This window comes from Oncorhynchus mykiss, chromosome 12 (assembly GCF_057628025.1).
Source record: "Oncorhynchus mykiss isolate SJ-2025 chromosome 12, ASM5762802v1, whole genome shotgun sequence".
Classification (NCBI taxonomy): domain Eukaryota; kingdom Metazoa; phylum Chordata; class Actinopteri; order Salmoniformes; family Salmonidae; genus Oncorhynchus; species Oncorhynchus mykiss.
Window position 1 is genome coordinate 58,799,708 of NC_143033.1, and position 17,251 is coordinate 58,816,958.

Below are 17,251 nucleotides of genomic sequence, written 5' to 3' on the forward strand. Positions count from 1 at the left end.
CTGCCCTCATCACCTGGGGGCGGCCTGTCAGGAAGTCCAGGATCCAGTTGTAGGGGGAGGTGTTCAGTTCCAGGGTCCTGAGCTTAGTGATGAACTTGGAGGGCACTATGGTGTTGACAGCTGAACTATAGTGAATGACCAGCATTCTCACATAAGTGTTACTCTTGTCGAGGTGGGAGAGGGCAGTGTAGAGTGCAATAGATATTGCATCATTTGTGGCTCTGTTGTGTGGTATGCGAATTGGAGTGGGTCTAGGGTGTTTAGGGTGATAGCTCACAACCTTTCAAATAATTTCATAGCTACAGATGTGAGTGCTATGGGGCGATAGTCATTTAGCCAGGTTACCTTTGTTGTTCTTGGGCACAGGGACTGCTTGAAATATGTAGATATTACAGACTGAGTCAGGGAGAGGTTGAACATGTCACTTGCCAGCTGGTCAGCGCATGCTCTGAGTACACGTCCTGGTAATCCATCTGGCCCTGCAGGCTTGTGAATGTTAACCTGTTTAAATGTCTTACTCACATCGGTTACAGAGAGCGAGAACACACAGCCATCCTGAACAGGTGACTGATGTAGTAAATTCCTTAATGTTATCGGATGAATCCCGGAACATATTCCATTCTATGCTAGCGAAATTCCTATAGCTTAGCATCCGCTTCATTGGACCACTTCCATATTGAGCGCATTTCTGATACTCCTTTTTTGAGTTTCTGCTTGTAAGCAGGATTTATGAGTGTAGAGTTATGGTCAGATTTGCCAAATGGAAGGCGAGGGAGCGCTTTGTATGCGTTTCTGTGTGTGGAGTAAAGGTGATGTAGAGGTTTTTTTGCTTCTATTTGCAGAGTTGACATGCTGGTAAAAAAATAGGTAAGACCGATTTCAGTCTTACCTCGGGGGAGCGCCGCCTCTGGATGTGCATTTTCTTGTTTGGTTATGGCCCTATACAGCTAGTTGAGTGCGGTCTTAGGGCCAGCATAGGTTTGTGGTGGTAAATAGACCGATACGAAAAATATAGATATACTTACTTGGTAAATAGTATGGTCTGCAGGTTATCATGAGGTACTCAAACTCGGGCAAGCAAAACCTCTAGACTTCCTTAACATTAGAGATTGTGCACTAGCAAAGACACACACCTTCCCCCTTAACCTTACCCAAAGCTGCCGTTTGGCCTTGACGATGCACAGAAAAACCAGCTAGATGTATATTATCCATGTCCTTGTTTAGCCACGACTCAGAGAAACACAGGATATTACAGTTCTTCAGGTCCCATTGATGGGATAGTCTTGATGGCTGCAGCTGCACTCAACCTGCTCCAAGACACACTCTTCACCATTTTGCCTTCTAGCCAACTCCCAATCGCACATTTCGCTTCCATCCTCAGTCTATCCACCCCACACTTCTTGGCTCAGGTAGTGGCCAGACTGGCTTTGTTGTGTTGCCTCGCTGTTGTAAGGCACAGATGGCAGAAAGAAAAACCACCAGGGAAATGCCAACATCTAGGCCCGAGTGCTCTCTTTCTCTCTCTTTATGCCTTCCAGAGAATGAGATGCAGTCAATTTACAAATTAAATGATAATCGAGTCGTGCTATAATTTTCTGGCTATTGTTAGAGAATGTCTGAGCCAAGGTTGTCAGCGTTGCAGTAACTCTTTGAGACTCTTTTGAGGAACTGGGCTGACCCTCGGCCTATGGCTACTGCCAAGGCAGATACGTCTGTCGGAGTTACTCGGATTGGGTGGGGAACACATATGTCAGCACTCCAGTTTAAATGTTAATGCACACGCTTCCTATGCTGCACCTCACATTCCCATGCCATCCTCAAACCAAAGTCAAGGGAGAAACTATTTTTTCCTCCTCTGTTTACAAAGTCATTCACATGTCCACATGTCAAATCAATGTGGCAGGTGTCGACACCTAGTGCCTGTCATCCCCTCTGTTTCTTGTAGTTGTTTGAAGTGGACAGGTTCAGTTTGATGGCACAGGGTAGGTGAAAAACAAAATGATTTGAGGAACAGAACCCGAATTGAAAACAAGTGATATATACTGTTCAGGAACAGAACCGTTATTTTTAAAAGCAAGGGAATCGGTTAATAGCATTTCTTTATGTTCCAGGCATTTTTTTTTAGGCCCACAAAAATCACAATAAAGCACCTATGCAAAGCCCTCACTTTGTCACTCAAATGTATTCCAGTGTCTGCCGGCCAGCGGGTGTGTGTGTAGGCTACCTGCCCTTCCCTTCTGAAGCATAGATGTAGCCTGACGTTACAAGCATGATTCAGAAGTTTGTGAGAGATGTTTAAAAGAATAGATGAACTTTTTCAATGTTAGTTAAGGATGCTCGTTATCACGTTTCGCATTGGATTTATTAACTACAAAAATATGTTTTTTAATTTTAGTGCTACGCTAGCTAGCTAGAACTCAGAATTTCAAAGACATTCGAAGTTCCTCCATAGAAGCCGCTCCTCCGTAAGTATAATTCTGTGGGCCTAATTCAGATAATGCATGTCATAACAAGATGGCCAGCGCTTCAAGACAAGCTTCCTCCATTCTCTCGCTCTCTCATCGCCTGCAAAATTTCAGTTGCATCTAGCACCCTACACTGTGACTGGCAGGAAAATTACGCGTGTGTTTGTCTTTCAGTATGATTAAACCATACTGTTTATGGCAAAATAAAATCAGCTTTTAACAACTTTCCGATACAAATTAAATCGCTTAAACCGCCCCATGGCAAGCTGCTCTAACAGCACTGATTGGTGAAGTGAATTTATTGTCGAGTTAAATGTAAAAAGGTTTAAAAACCTGTACTTTTTGGGGGGTTTTAACCGGCTTCCCACTTTCACACGTCTGATACTGATGTAGGCTTAGTGGGCATGTACCAGGGGATGTAGCCCCATGACAGTACTGACATTTGATTCTCGTCTGATATGAGGCTCATGCCAGCATGCAGTACATGGAGTAAAGACCTCATGTTGCTGTGTCTGGTCTGTCTGTGGTGCTATAGACTCCGCGGAGGGCCCTCTCATCTTGACCCATGTGTCTGAGCCAAGGCAGTGGATGGATGGAGGGAGGGAGCTGGGCACCTGCTGCTGGGGAGACAGCCGGGATGGAGGGAGGAGGGAAGAGGGGATTATATCTGTATCCTCCTGCTGCTTCCCCTGTTTCTCCTCAGTGGAAGGAGACTGGGCAATAGCAAAGTGAGCATTATTGCTTGATGCTTCAGTTTATCTAGGATGTGCCCTATGTTTTCCCAAAGGAGTTCAACAGTTGACACGCATTTAGTAATCTATATTGAAATTGTTAGTTGGTCCTCAAAGAATTGTTGTTTAACAAGTGTAAAAGCTTGTTATAGTTTGTTTCTTCCCTCTGAGGTATCAATCAGGGTCTTGAAAAATGTAATTCATAATTTCTGTATAAATGGCCCAGTACAAGAATCAAGTGGTACTGTGGTGTAGCATATAGCCTATAGTTGTAGAATAAGATGAGGTATTGCTGAATTAGGGCATATATGTAGATTGCTGTGTTAGCAAATATTGAAAAAGACTTGCCCTAGAGAGGGTTGCACACGGTAGAGTACGCTTATGTTTTTGTCCTCGTCTTTTTAAGAGTGACATTTTCAAAGCGAAAGATTTCCCTAGAAATGTGCATTTGTGCAATAAGACCTGTAGTCATAGACATTGGCTTTTTGACTCCTGCTCATTTGAAGGTATTATCTGAAATATGCAAATCACATGATAATTGTTGAAACCCCAAACACTTTGTCTAACTGGTTGCATCTTTTACGAAGCTTTGAGACTGTCACAACTCGTTAGCTGTTTCCCTGCTTTCAAGGTCACGGTCTCTTCCCTTTGACTCCCCCAGTCTCCTCACTGTCGCCTCACAATCCCAGCCATCTGCCATGCTGTCCCATCTGTGGGCCGCAGTCCCACCTCCAATAAGCCATCTAAGCAACTTATCTACAGTCTGTAGGGAATAAGTACACTATATATACAAAGGTATGTGGACACCCTTTTTCAGCCACACCCGTTGCTGACAGGTGTATGAAATCTAGCACACAGCCATGCAATCTCCACCAACAAACATTGGCAGTAGAATGGCCTTAATGAAGAGCTCAGTGACTTTAAACTGTCCCCGTCATAGGATGCCACCTTTCCAACAAGTCACTTAGTCAAATTTCTGCCCTGCTACACCTGCGCCGGTCAATTGTAAGTGCTGTTATTGTGAAGTGGAAACGTCTAGGGGCAATAATGGCCCAGCCACGAAGTGGTAAGCCACACAAGCTCACAGAACGGGAATACTGAAGCGCATAGCGTGTAAAAAATAGTCTGTCCTCGGTTGCAACACTCACTACCGAGTTCCAAACTGCCTCTGGAAGCAACATCAGCACAATAACTTTTTGTTGGGAGCTTCATGAAATGGGTTTCCATGGCCAAGCAGCCGCACACAAGATCACCATGCGTAATACCAAGTGTCGGCTGGAGTGGTGTAAAGCTCACCGCCATTGGACTCTGGAGCAGTGGAAACACATTCTCTGGAGTGATGAATCACGCTTCCCCATCTAACAGGCCAATAGACAAATCTGGGTTTGGCAGATGCCAGGAGAACGCTTCCTGCCCGAATGCATAGTGCTGTAAAGTTTGGTGGACTTTTTTTTATGGTTCGGTCTAGCCCCTTAGTTCCAGTGAAGGGAAATCTTAATGCTACAGCATACAATGACATTCTAGACGATTCTGTGCTTCACTTCATGGCAACAGTTTGGAGAAGACCATTTCCTGTTTCGGCATGACAATGCCCCGGTGCACAAAGTGAAGTCCATACAGAAATGGTTTGTTGATCGGTGGGGAAGAACTTGACTGGCCTGCACAGAGCTCTCTACTCAACCCCATCTAACACCTCTGGGATGAATTGGAATACCGACTGAGAGCCAGGCCTATTCGCCCAACATCAGTGCCCAACCTCAATAATTTGCTTCTGACTGAATGGAAGCAAGTCCCCGCAGTGATGTTCCAACATCTAGTGGAAAGCCTTCTCAGAAGAGTGAAGGCTGTTGAAGCACCAATTGATGCCAATGATTCTGGAATGATCTGTTTTACGAGCAGGTGTCCACATACCTTTGGTCATGTAGTGTATGATAATTCAATAAAAAAATATTATTAATCTCTGAGGGACAATTATTACTAGCAGGCACAAGATGACAACAACTTAATGAATACATCAAGCAAGACTGTGCAATGTACATTAGACAAACAGCAATACAGTGCTATAGACTACAATGCCTTCAGAAAGTAATCACACCCCTTAACTTATTCCACATTTTGAATATTTTTTTTAAAGTGTTTCTCAGTTATCTACACACAATACCCCATAATGACAAAGTGAAAACACATTTTTAGAAATATTAGCACATACAGTTGAAGTCAGAAGTGTACATACACTTAGGTTGGAGTCATTAGAACTCGTTATTCAACCACTCCACAAATGTCTTGTTAACAAACTATAGTTTTTGCAAGTCGGTTAGGACATATATTTTGTGCATGACACAAGGACTTTTTCCAACAATTGTTTACAGACAAATTATTTCACTTGTAATTCACTGTATCACAATTCCAGTGGGTCAGAAGTTTACATACACTAAGTTGACTGTGCCTTTAAACAGCTTGGAAAATTACAGAGAGCGATGTCATGGCTTTCGAAGCTTCTGATAGGCTAATTGACATAATTTGAGTCAATTGGAGTTGTACCTGTGGATGTATTCCAAGGCCTACCTTCAAACTCAGTGCCTCTTTGCTTGACATCATGGGAAAATGAAAAGAAATCAGCTAAGACCTCAGAAAAGAAGTTGTAGACCTCTACAAGTCTGGTTCATCCTTGGGAGCAATTTCCAAACGCCTGAAGGTACCACGTTCATCTGTACAAACAATAGTACGCAAGTATAAACACCATGGGACCACGCAGCCGTCATACCGCTCAGGAAGGAGACGCGTTTTGTCTCTTAGAGATCAATGCACATTGGTGCGAAAAGTGCAAATCAGTCCCAGAACAACAGCAAAGGACCTGGAGGTAACAGGTACAAAAGTATTTATATCCACAGTAAAACGAGTCCTATATCGACATAACCTGAAAGGCCACTCAGCAAGGAAGAAGCCACTGCTCCAAAACCGCCATAAAAAAGGCCAGGCTACAGTTTGCAACTGCACATGGGGACAAAGATCTTACTTTTTGGAGAAATTTCCTCTGGTCTGATGAAACAAAAATAGAACTGTTTGGCCCTAATGACCATCGTTATGTTTGGAGAAAAAAGGGGGAGGCTTGCAAGCTGAAGAACACCATCCCAACTGTGAAGCACGGAGTGGCAGCACCGTGTTGTGGGGTGCTTTGCTGCAGGAGGGACTGGTGCACTTCACAAAATAGATGGCATCATGAGGGAAGAAAATGATGTGGATATATTGAAGCAACATCTCAAGACATCAGTCAGGAAGTTAAAGCTTGGTCGCAAATGGGTCTTCCAAATGGACAATGACCCCAAGCATACTTCCAAAGTTGTGGCAAAATAGCTTAAGGACAACAAAGTCAAGATATTGGAGTGGCCATCACAAAGCCGTGACCTCAATTCCTATAGAACATTTGTGGGCAGAACTGAAAAAGCGTGTGCAAGCAAGGCGGCCTACATGCCTGACTCAGTTACACCAGCTCTGTCAGAAGGAATGGGCCAGAATGCACCCATCTTATTGTGGTTAGCTTGTGAAAGGCTATCTGAAATGTTTGACCCAAGTTAAACAATTTAAAGACAACGCTACCGAATACTAATTGAGTGTATGTAAACTTCCGCCTTCAACTGTATGTTGTTCCTACTGTGTAGGGCTACAGCTGGGTTTACTGCTGTGGCTGCAGTGCTGTCTGCCACATTCTGCCACGGGCACAGGCCATCTCGCTGGCTGGGTAGGAGGCACAGACATAAACAGCAGCTGTCTAGGGGACATTCTGTCATGTCCTCCCCCCAAAAAACACAGGTCACTCATAATAATAAATAATTGCCTGACTGAAAGTTGTGACTTCAAACTGACCTGTGAGAACTCCCTTTTTCAGAGAAGAAGTGAGTGTGTTGTATGGTGTTTGACGCCGGCTCTTTGCAGGCAATGTTAATAGCAGCTGTAGTCTGCCATTTCAGAAAAACAGGACAGTGCCCCTTTAGGCTCCTGTAAAGGGAGTGGCTTTTATTGACCTTTTCCTGTGTGGCTGATGATTGATCTGATAAAGTAATGTTACTGTTACTATTTGTATGTTGTGTGTTAAGAACTGAGATGTCTGACCAGCCTGTGTTCATCTTTGTCTTCCAGGGTGAAGAAGGACCCCCCAGTCTGGAGTATATCCAGGCCAAGGACTTGTTCCCTCCGAAAGAGCTGGTCAAGGAGGACGACAGCCTCCAGGTGGGTGACTGAGAACACACACAGGCGCGTGTGCCCACACCGGTTCACACACATACATAGAAACACTCACACTCACAGGAACGATCGGGCTTGCATACACACATGCATATACACACACACACCGCAGACAGACGATGACTCATGATGTGGGTTGAAGTCAAACTCAATAATAATAGCAATGGAAGTAACACCTATAATTCATTTCACAATCTCAATGTTCCTCAGGTTTAGCTGGGTGTGTTGTAGTGTAGTAATGTGTTGTTTTTCTGAATTGTTGTAGTTTGCTAAAGGGATTGGTTACTCTGCATTACAGACACATACATTTGTATTTGTATTTACTATGGATGCTGCTGCCAAGGCTACTCTTCCTGGGATCCAGCAAAATGAAGGCAGTTATACATTTTAAAACATTACAATACATACAGATGTAACAACATATTAACTGTGTGCCCCCGAGCCCCTACTCTACTACGACATATCTATAAAATACATGTGTACGTGCGTATGTTATAGAGTGTTTGTATTCATGTGTCTGTGTTTGTATTGCTTCACAGTCCTCACTGTTCCATAAGGTGTATTTTTTTAAATTTTTTTATTTTTAATTTTTAAATCTAATTTTACTGCTTGCATGAGTTACTTGATGTGGAATAGAGTTCTGTGTATTCATGGTTCTATGTAGTACTGTGTGCCTCCAATAGTCTGTCCTGGACTTGGGGGACTGTGAAGAGACCTCTGGCGTCTTGTGGGGTATACATGGGTGTCCGAGCTGTGTGCCAGTAGCTTGGTACATTCAACATGTCGATACCTTTCACAAATACAAGTATTGATGAAGTCAATCTCTCCTCCACTTTGAGCCAGGAGAGATTGACATGCATATTATTGAAGTTTGCTCTCTGTGTACATCCAAGGGCCAGCCGTGCTGCCCTGTTCTGAACCAATTGCAATTTTCCTAAGTCCCTCTTTGTGCCACCTGACCACACGACTGAAAAGTAGTCCAGGTGCGACAAAACTAAAGCATGTAGGACCTGCCTTGTTGATAGTGTTGTTAAGAAAGCAACGATATAGACAGACTTCTCCCCATCCTAGCTTCTGTTGTATCAATATTTTTTGACCCTGACAGTTTACAATCCAGGGCTACTCCAAGCAGTTCAGTGTCCTCAACTCGCTCAATTTCCACATGATTTATTGCAATATTTAGTTAAGGTTTAGGGTTTAGTTAATGATTTGTACCAAATACAATGCTTTTATTTTTTTAATATTTAGGACAAACTTATTCCTTGCCACCAATTCTGAAACTAACTGCATCTCTTTGTTAAGTTTGCTGTCATTTCAGTCGCTGATGTGTATAGTGTTGAGTCATCCGTATACATAGACTCACTGGTTTTACTCAAAGCCAGTGGCATGTCGTTAGTAAAGATTGTAAAAAGACAGCTGCCCTGAGGAATTCCTGATTCTCCCTGGATTTTGTTGGAGAGCCTTCCATTAAAGAACACCCTCTGTGTTCTGTTAGACAGATCACTCTTTATCCACAATGTAGCAGGGGGTGTAAAGACATAACACATACGTTTTTCAGGCAGCAGACTATGATCGATAATGTGAAAAGCTGCACTGAAGTCTGACAAAACAACCCCAAAAATATTTGTATCATCAATTTCTCTCAGCCAATCATCAGTCATTTGTGTAAGTGCTGAGCATGTTGAATGTCCTTTTCCTATAGGGGTGCTGAAAGTCTGTTGTAAATTTGTTTACTGTAAAATAGCATTGTATCTGGTCAAACACTAATTTTTCCAAACGTTTACTAAGGGTTGGTAACAGGCCGATTGGTCGGCTATTTGGGCCAGTAAAGGGGGCTTTACTATTCTTAGGTAGGCGAATAACTTTTGCTTCCCTCCAGGCCTGAGGGTACACACTTTCTAGTAGGCTTAAATTGAAGATATGGCAAATAGTGTGCCAATATCGTCTGCTATTATCATCAGTAATTTTCCATCTAGATTGTCAGACCCTTGTGGCTTGCCATTGTTGATAGACAACAATAATTTATTCACCTCTTCCACACTTACTTAATGGAATTCAAAAGTACAATTTCTGTCTTTCATAATTTGGTCAGATAGACTTGGATGTGTAGTGTCTGCATTTGTTGCTGGCATTTCATGCCTGTTTGCTAATCTTGCCATCTGATTCAGTGAATGATGTAGCGGAGTTTGCCTTTTAGCCCAAAATTTCATTTTAGGTGCTCCAAAGCTTTTTACTATTATTCTTTGTCATTTATCTTTGTTTCATAGTGTAGTTCTTTTGATTCAGTTTATTCAGATAATTTCTCAATTTGCAGTACGTTTGCCAATTGAATGTGCAGCTAGACTTATTCACCATTCCTTTTGCCTCATCATACCATACCATTTTTCAATTCCTCATAAATCGACAGGGTTTACTGTTTTTACAGTCAATTTCTTAATGGGTGCATGCTTATTAGTAACTGGGATAAGCAATTTCATTAAAGTGTCAAGTGCAGCGTCTGATTGCTTGCCATTACACACTGTGCTGTGTATAACTACACCTGGTAGGTTGATTGATGACCTGAACTAGGTTGCAGGCACTAGTTACAGTTTGAAGCTTTCTCTTGAGTGGGCAGCCTGATAAAAGCTAGTCAATATTTAAATCACCCAGAAGATATACTTCTCTATGGATATCACATACATTATCAAGCATTTCACACATGTTATCCAGATACTGACTGTTAGTACATGGTGGTCTATAGCAGCTTCCCACCAGAATAGGTTTAGGTGAGGCAGATGAACCTGTAGCCATATTACTTCAACAGTATTTAACATGAGATCCTCTCTAAGCTTTGCAGGAATGCGGTTCTGAATATAAACAGCCACTTCTCCACCGTTGGCATTTCCACCTTTGGCATCCAACAGACATTGCAGCTCTGCTTCTAACTCGTAAGCAACTTTGCAGTATTTTGTTTTTTTGTGTGTTATTTCTTACAATATTAGCCAGCAAGTTTTTTTGTGTTATTACGTACAGCTGGAAATAACTTTTTGATATTAGAGCGGCAGTAACTCACCAGCATTACAACCAAGAATATGACTTTCCCAAACTGGATTCTTTGTCCAGGGCAATTGAACTTATCCCAAGCATTTTGCTACACCCGCAATAACATCTGCATGTGACCAATAACATTTGATTGGACTCTTCTGTAGATCTTATAACCATGTATTGCTACCACTGTATCATCAAAGGTATTATCGAAGTGAGTTTCAGAGATTGTCAGAATATGAATGTCATCTTTTACTAGCAAATTATTGATTTCATGAACCTAATTTCTTAAGCTAAATATGTTAACATGGGATATTTTAAACACTTTCTTGCTTTATTGGGAAGTTTAGCAGAGGTAGACATGCTTAGGTTATTTTTTATTAGTGCAGGGTGAGCTGCACACAGTGGACTTCCTACTAGGGCACACAACCTTAGTGCTGTATTACTCTGGGCATATGATTACTGCATACAATAGATGTAGGATCCGCAGAGGCATTCAGGGCAGTAAGAGGGACAGTAAGGGGGACATAAATTAGGTTACTTACATTGTGTCTTCCAATGCCCCTGGGATAATGTACAGTGCCTTGCGAAAGTATTCGGCCCCCTTGAACTTTGCGACCTTTTGCCACATTTCAGGCTTCAAACATAAAGATATAAAACTGTATTTTTTTGTGAAGAATCAACAACAAGTGGGACACAATCATGAAGTGGAACGACATTTATTGGATATTTCAAACTTTTTTAACAAATCAAAAACTGAAAAATTGGGCGTGCAAAATTATTCAGCCCCCTTAAGTTAATACTTTGTAGCGCCACCTTTGGCTGCGATTACAGCTGTAAGTCGCTTGGGGTATGTCTCTATCAGTTTTGCACATCGAGAGACTGAATTTTTTTCCCATTCATTCCTTGCAAAACAGCTCGAGCTCAGTGAGGTTGGATGGAGAGCATTTGTGAACAGCAGTTTTCAGTTCTTTCCACAGATTCTCGATTGGATTCAGGTCTGGACTTTGACTTGGCCATTCTAACACCTGGATATGTTTATTTTTGAACCATTCCATTGTAGATTTTGCTTTATGTTTTGGATCATTGTCTTGTTGGAAGACAAATCTCCGTCCCAGTCTCAGGTCTTTTGCAGACTCCATCTGGTTTTCTTCCAGAATGGTCCTGTATTTGGCTCCATCCATCTTCCCATCAATTTTAACCATCTTCCCTGTCCCTGCTGAAGAAAAGCAGGCCCAAACCATGATGCTGCCACCACCATGTTTGACAGTGGGGATGGTGTGTTCAGCTGTGTTGCTTTTACGCCAAACAAAACGTTTTGCATTGTTGCCAAAAAGTTCAATTTTGGTTTCATCTGACCAGAGCACCTTCTTCCACATGTTTGGTGTGTCTCCCAGGTGGCCTGTGGCAAACTTTAAACGACACTTTTTATGGATATCTTTAAGAAACGCCCAATTTTTCAGTTTTTGATTTGTTAAAAAAGTTTGAAATATCCAATAAATGTCGTTCCACTTCATGATTGTGTCCTACTTGTTGTTGATTCTTCACAAATAAATACAGTTTAATATCTTTATGTTTGAAGCCTGAAATGTGGCAAAAGGTCGCAAAGTTCAAGGGGGCCGAATACTTTCGCAATGCACTGTACATTTGCTGAAACATTATGACAACTCAGTGAGACAATCCTAGAGATTAACTTTGGTGGATTTGGGTCATTGATAAGTCATTGTGTCAATTCAGTCTTATAATGCTGTGAAAGGATCCAGGAAACCAAATGATTTTGGTGGATCCCATCCTCATAATACAAGCTTTGTTTCCAGAAGGTATCAAAAATGTCAATAAATGTTACACCCACAGAGCTGCAATAGTCTGGTAGCCAGTTATGGAGGGCTACAAATCTGCTGAACTGTTCAATGCCACAATTTGGGGAGGGCAGAGGGACAGATATTATGGGGTGTTTGCTGATGTTAAGTAGAGACACAATCAGTTCTTTAAAATACTTCTTCAGCTGTTCCGAGCTGCCCTTCATAATGTCATTCGACCCCACATGAACCATGACAGTATCAGCCCCCGGTGACTGACTCGCAGCCTCGGGAAGCAACCTGGTTATATCCTGAACTTTTGCCCCAGAAAAACAGAGTGTTTGTCCCAGGTACAGATATATGCCTCACCATAGAACTCCTTATCACAATCACTGGAATGATCCGGTCTCTGACGTGTCACGAAGAAGGTTGTGGGGCCAGAGCCACAGAACTCACCTGAGAAGAGGGCTGCTGAGACACCGGCTGCGTGCAGGCTACAACAGGCAAAGCGTAAACTATACCATGCAGTCCAAGGAACTGTCCGTAGATCTCGGAGATAGAATTGTGATGTGGCATACAGTACCAGTCAAAAGCTTGAACACACCTACTCATTCAAGGGTTTTTCTTTCTTTCTTTTTTATTTTTTTCTACATTGTAGAATAATAGTGAAGACATCAAAACTATGAAATAACACAGGGAATCATGTAGTAACCAAAAAAGGGTTAAACAGATCCAAATATATTTTATATTTGAGATTCTTCAAAGTAGGCACCCTTTGCCTTGATGAAAGAATTGCACACTCTTGGCATTCTCTAGCTTTACCTAGAATGCTTTCCCAACAGTCTTGAAGGAGTTCCCACATGCTGAGTACTTGTTGGCTGCTTTTCCTTCACTCTGCAGTCCGACTTATCCCAAACCATCTCAATTGGGTTGAGGTCGGGTGATTGTGGAGATCAGGTCATCTGATGCAGGACTCCATCACTCTCCTTGGTCAAATAGCCTGGAGATGTGTTGGGTCATTGTCCTCTTGAAAAACACTAAGCGCAAACCAGATGAGATGGCGTATCGCTGCAGAATGTTGTGGTAGCCATACTAGTTAAGTGTTAATTCTAATTAAATAACCTACAGTGTCACCAGCAAAGCACCATCACACCTCCTCCTCCACGCTTCACGGTGGGAACCACACATGCGGAGATCATCCATTCACCTACTCTGCATCTCACAAAGACATGGTGGTTGGATTTCCAGCAGTCTAATGTCCATTGCTCATGTTTCTTGGCCCAAGCAAGTTTCTTCTTATTATTGGTGTCCTTTATTAGGGGTTTCTTTGCAGGATTTCGACCATGAAGGCCTGATTCACGCAGTCTACTTGAGCTTTTCTTGCCATAATATGGACTTGGTCTTTTACCAAATAGGGCTATCTTCTGAATACCACCCCTACCTTGTCACAACACAGTACTGGCTCACACGCCAAGGAAAGAAATTCCACAAATTAACTTTTAACAAGGCACACCTGTTAATTGAGAGAATGCCAAGAGTGTGCAAAGCTGTCATCAAGGCAAAGGGTGGTACTTTGAAGATTCTCAAATATAAAATATATTTAGAATTGTTTAACACTTGTTTGGTTACTACTTGATTCCATATGTGTTATTTCATAGTTTTGATGTCTTCTCTATTATTCTACAATGTAGAAAATAGTGAAAATAAAGAAATAACCCTGGAATGAGGAGTGTCCAAACTTTTGACTGGTGCTGTATAACTGGGGAAGGCTATTAAACCATTTCTAGAGCACAGGGGTCTTCATCATTGGGAAATTGAAAACATATGGAACTACCCAGACTCTGCCTAGAGCTGGCCGTCCGACCAAACTGAGCAACCAGTTTGGTTGCTGTAAACTCTCCTTCCAGACTCACATTAAACATGTCCAATCCAAAATTAAATCTAGAATCGGCTTCCTATTTTGCAACGTAGCATTCTTCACTCATGCTGCCAAACATACCCCGTAAAACTGACCATCTTACCGATCCTCGACTTCGGCGATGTCATTTACAAAATAGCCTCCAACACTCTACTCAGCAAATTGGATGCAGTCTATCACAGTGACATCCGCTTTGTCACCAAAGCCCCATATACTACCCATCACTGCGACCTGTATGCTCTCTTTGGCTGGCCCTCGCTTCATACTCGTCGCCAAACCCACTGGCTCCAGGTCATCTACAAGTCTCTGCTAGGTAAAGCCCCCCCTTATCTCAGCTCACTGGTCACCATAGCAGCACCCACCCGTAGCACGCGCTGCAGCAGGTATATCTCACTGGTCACCCCCAAAGCCAATTCTTCCTTTGGCCGCCTCTCCTTCCAGTTCTCTGCTGCCAGTGACTGGAACGAACTGCAAAAATCTCTGAAGCGGGAAACTCTTACTAGCTTTAAGCACCAGCTCTCAGAGCAGCTCACAGATCACTGCACCTGTACATACCTCATCTGTAAATAGCCCATAAATAGCCCATCCAATCTACCTCATCCCCATACTGTATGTATTTATTTATCTTGCTGCTTTGCACCCCAGTATCTCTACTTGCACATTCATCTTCTGCACATCCTACCATTCCAGTGTTTAATTGCTATATTGTAATTCCTTCGTCCCCATGGCCTATTTATTGCCTTATCTCTCTTATCCTACCTCAGATTTTTCTCCTGTATTATTGATTGTATGTTTGTTTATTCCATATGTTGTATGTGTCGAACTGCTTTGCTTTATCAGTTCACTAGCCTACCTGGTTAAATAAAGGTGAAATAAAAAATATAATAAAAAAAGGACCTTGGTCAGGGAGGTGACCATTGACCACTCTGACAGAACTACAGAATTCCTTGGCTGAAATGGGTAGAACCTGCCAGAAGGACAAGTCTCTACAGCACTTCACCAATCTGGGCTTTTTGGGAGAGTGGCGAGATGGAATCCACTCCTGAGAAAAAGGCACATGACAGCACGCCTGGAGTTTGCAAAAAAGTCACATGAAAGACTCAGATCATAAGGCAAAAGATTCTGTGGTCTGACTAGACAAACATTTTACTCTTTGGGTTCTTGTATAATGGCGCCGGAGGGGATGGCTGCCGTTTTTCGGGATTCTAACCAACTATGCTATTTTATTCATTTTTTCGTGTTGTTTGTAACTTATTATTTTACTTATTTTGTACATAATGTTGCTGCTACCGTCTCCTATGGCAGAGAAGAGCTTCTGGACATCTGAACAGCGATTACTCACCTCCAACCGGACAAAGATTTTTTTGTTAACGAGTCCGACGCAAAGGATACACTGCTTTCTCCAGACCAGGCCCAAATCCCCGTCATTTGCGTGAAGAAAAGACTGAGAAAGAGGGGGTGGAGGTCGGGCTGCCATCCGAGAATTCGTAGACGAGTGAGTAAACGTCCACTACCATCCGTACTATTGGCCAACGTGTAATCATTGGAAAATAAAATGGATGATCTACGATTAAGACTATCCTACCAACGGGACATTTAAAACTGTAATATCTTATGTTTCACAGAGACGTGGCTGAACGACGACATGGATACTAAAGAGCTGGCTGGATATTCTGTGCGTCGGCAGGACAGAGAAGCTATGTCTGGTAAGACGAGGGGCGGGGGTGTGTGTCTATTTGTAAATAACAGCTGGGGTGCGACTTCTAATATTTAAGGTCTCGAGGTATTGCTCAACTGAGGTAGAGTACCCCATGATAAGCTGTAGACCACACTATCTACGAAGAGAGTTCTCATCTATATTATTCGTAGCCGTCTATTTATCACCACAAACCGATGCTGGCACTAAGACCGCACTCAATGAGCTGTATAAGGCCATAAGCAAATAAGAAAATGCTTACCCAGAAGCGGCGCTCCTTGTGGCCGAGGACTTTAATGCAGGCAAACTTAAATACATTTTACCAAGTTTCTACCAGCATGTCACATTTGCAACCAGAGGGGAAAAAAACTCTAGACCACCTTTACTCCACACACAGAGATACAAAGCTCTCCCTCGCCCTCCATTTGGCAAATCTGACCATTATTCTATCCACCTGATTCCGGCTTACAAGCCAAAACTCAAGCAGGAAGTACCAGTGACTCAATACGGATGTGGTCATATAACGCGGATGCTACGCTACAGGACTGTTTTGCTAGCACAGACTGGAATATGTTCCGGAATTCATCCAATGGCATTGAGGAGTATACCATCTCAGTCACCGGCATCATCAATAAGTGCATCGACGACGTTGTCCCCATAGTGACTGTACATACATATCCCAACCAGAAGCCATGGATTACAGGGAACATCCGCACCGATAGAGTTGCCGCTATCAAGGAGCAGGACACTAATCCGGGCGCTTATAAGAAATTCCGCTACGCCCTCAGACAAACAATCACACAGGCAAAGTGTCAATACAGGTCTAAGATTGACACTCGTCGGATGTGGCAGGGTTTGAAAACTATTACGGACTACAAAGGTAAACCCAGCCACGAGCTGCCCAGTGACGCAAGCCTACCAGATGAGCCAAATGCCTTTTATGCTTGCTTCGAGGCAAGCACCACTGAAGCATGCATGAGAGCACCAGCCATTCCGGACGACTGTGTGATAACGCTCTCGGTAGCCGATGTGTGCAAGACCTATGAAAAGATCAACATTCACATTCACATTTTCAACCTCTCCCTACCGAATCTTTAATAACTACATGTTTCAAACAGACCATCATAGTCCCTGTGCCCAAGAAAACAAAGGTAACCTGCCTAATTGACTATCGCCCCATTACACTCACGTCGGTAGCCATTGAAGTGCTTTGAAAGGCTGGCCATGGCTCACATCAACAACATCATCCCGGGAACCCTAGACCCACTCCAATTCGCATACCGCTCCAATAGATACACAGATGACGGAATCTCAATCGCACTCCACACTGCCCTTTCCCACCTAGACAAAAGGAACACCTATGTGAGAATGTTGGT

General features: G+C 42.8%; 1 protein-coding gene across 20 annotated transcripts in view; it reads left to right on the forward strand.

Moving 5' to 3' along the window:
* The window catches only part of LOC110537841 (phosphatidylinositol-3,5-bisphosphate 3-phosphatase MTMR4), a 168,589-nt gene that overhangs the window by 95,223 nt on the left and 56,115 nt on the right, over positions 1 to 17,251 (forward strand). For 12 of the 20 annotated variants that reach the window (XM_090192846.1, XM_090192849.1, XM_090192848.1 and 9 more), the window contains one exon: positions 7,334 to 7,423. In XM_090192846.1, the coding sequence (XP_090048972.1) occupies positions 7,334 to 7,423 (90 nt within the window). Of the gene's footprint in view, positions 1 to 7,333; positions 7,424 to 10,274; positions 10,366 to 15,484; positions 15,675 to 15,804; positions 15,886 to 17,251 lie in introns of all 20 variants that reach the window. The other 8 variants (XM_090192856.1, XM_090192858.1, XM_036937875.2 and 5 more) reach the window with 3 other exon arrangements.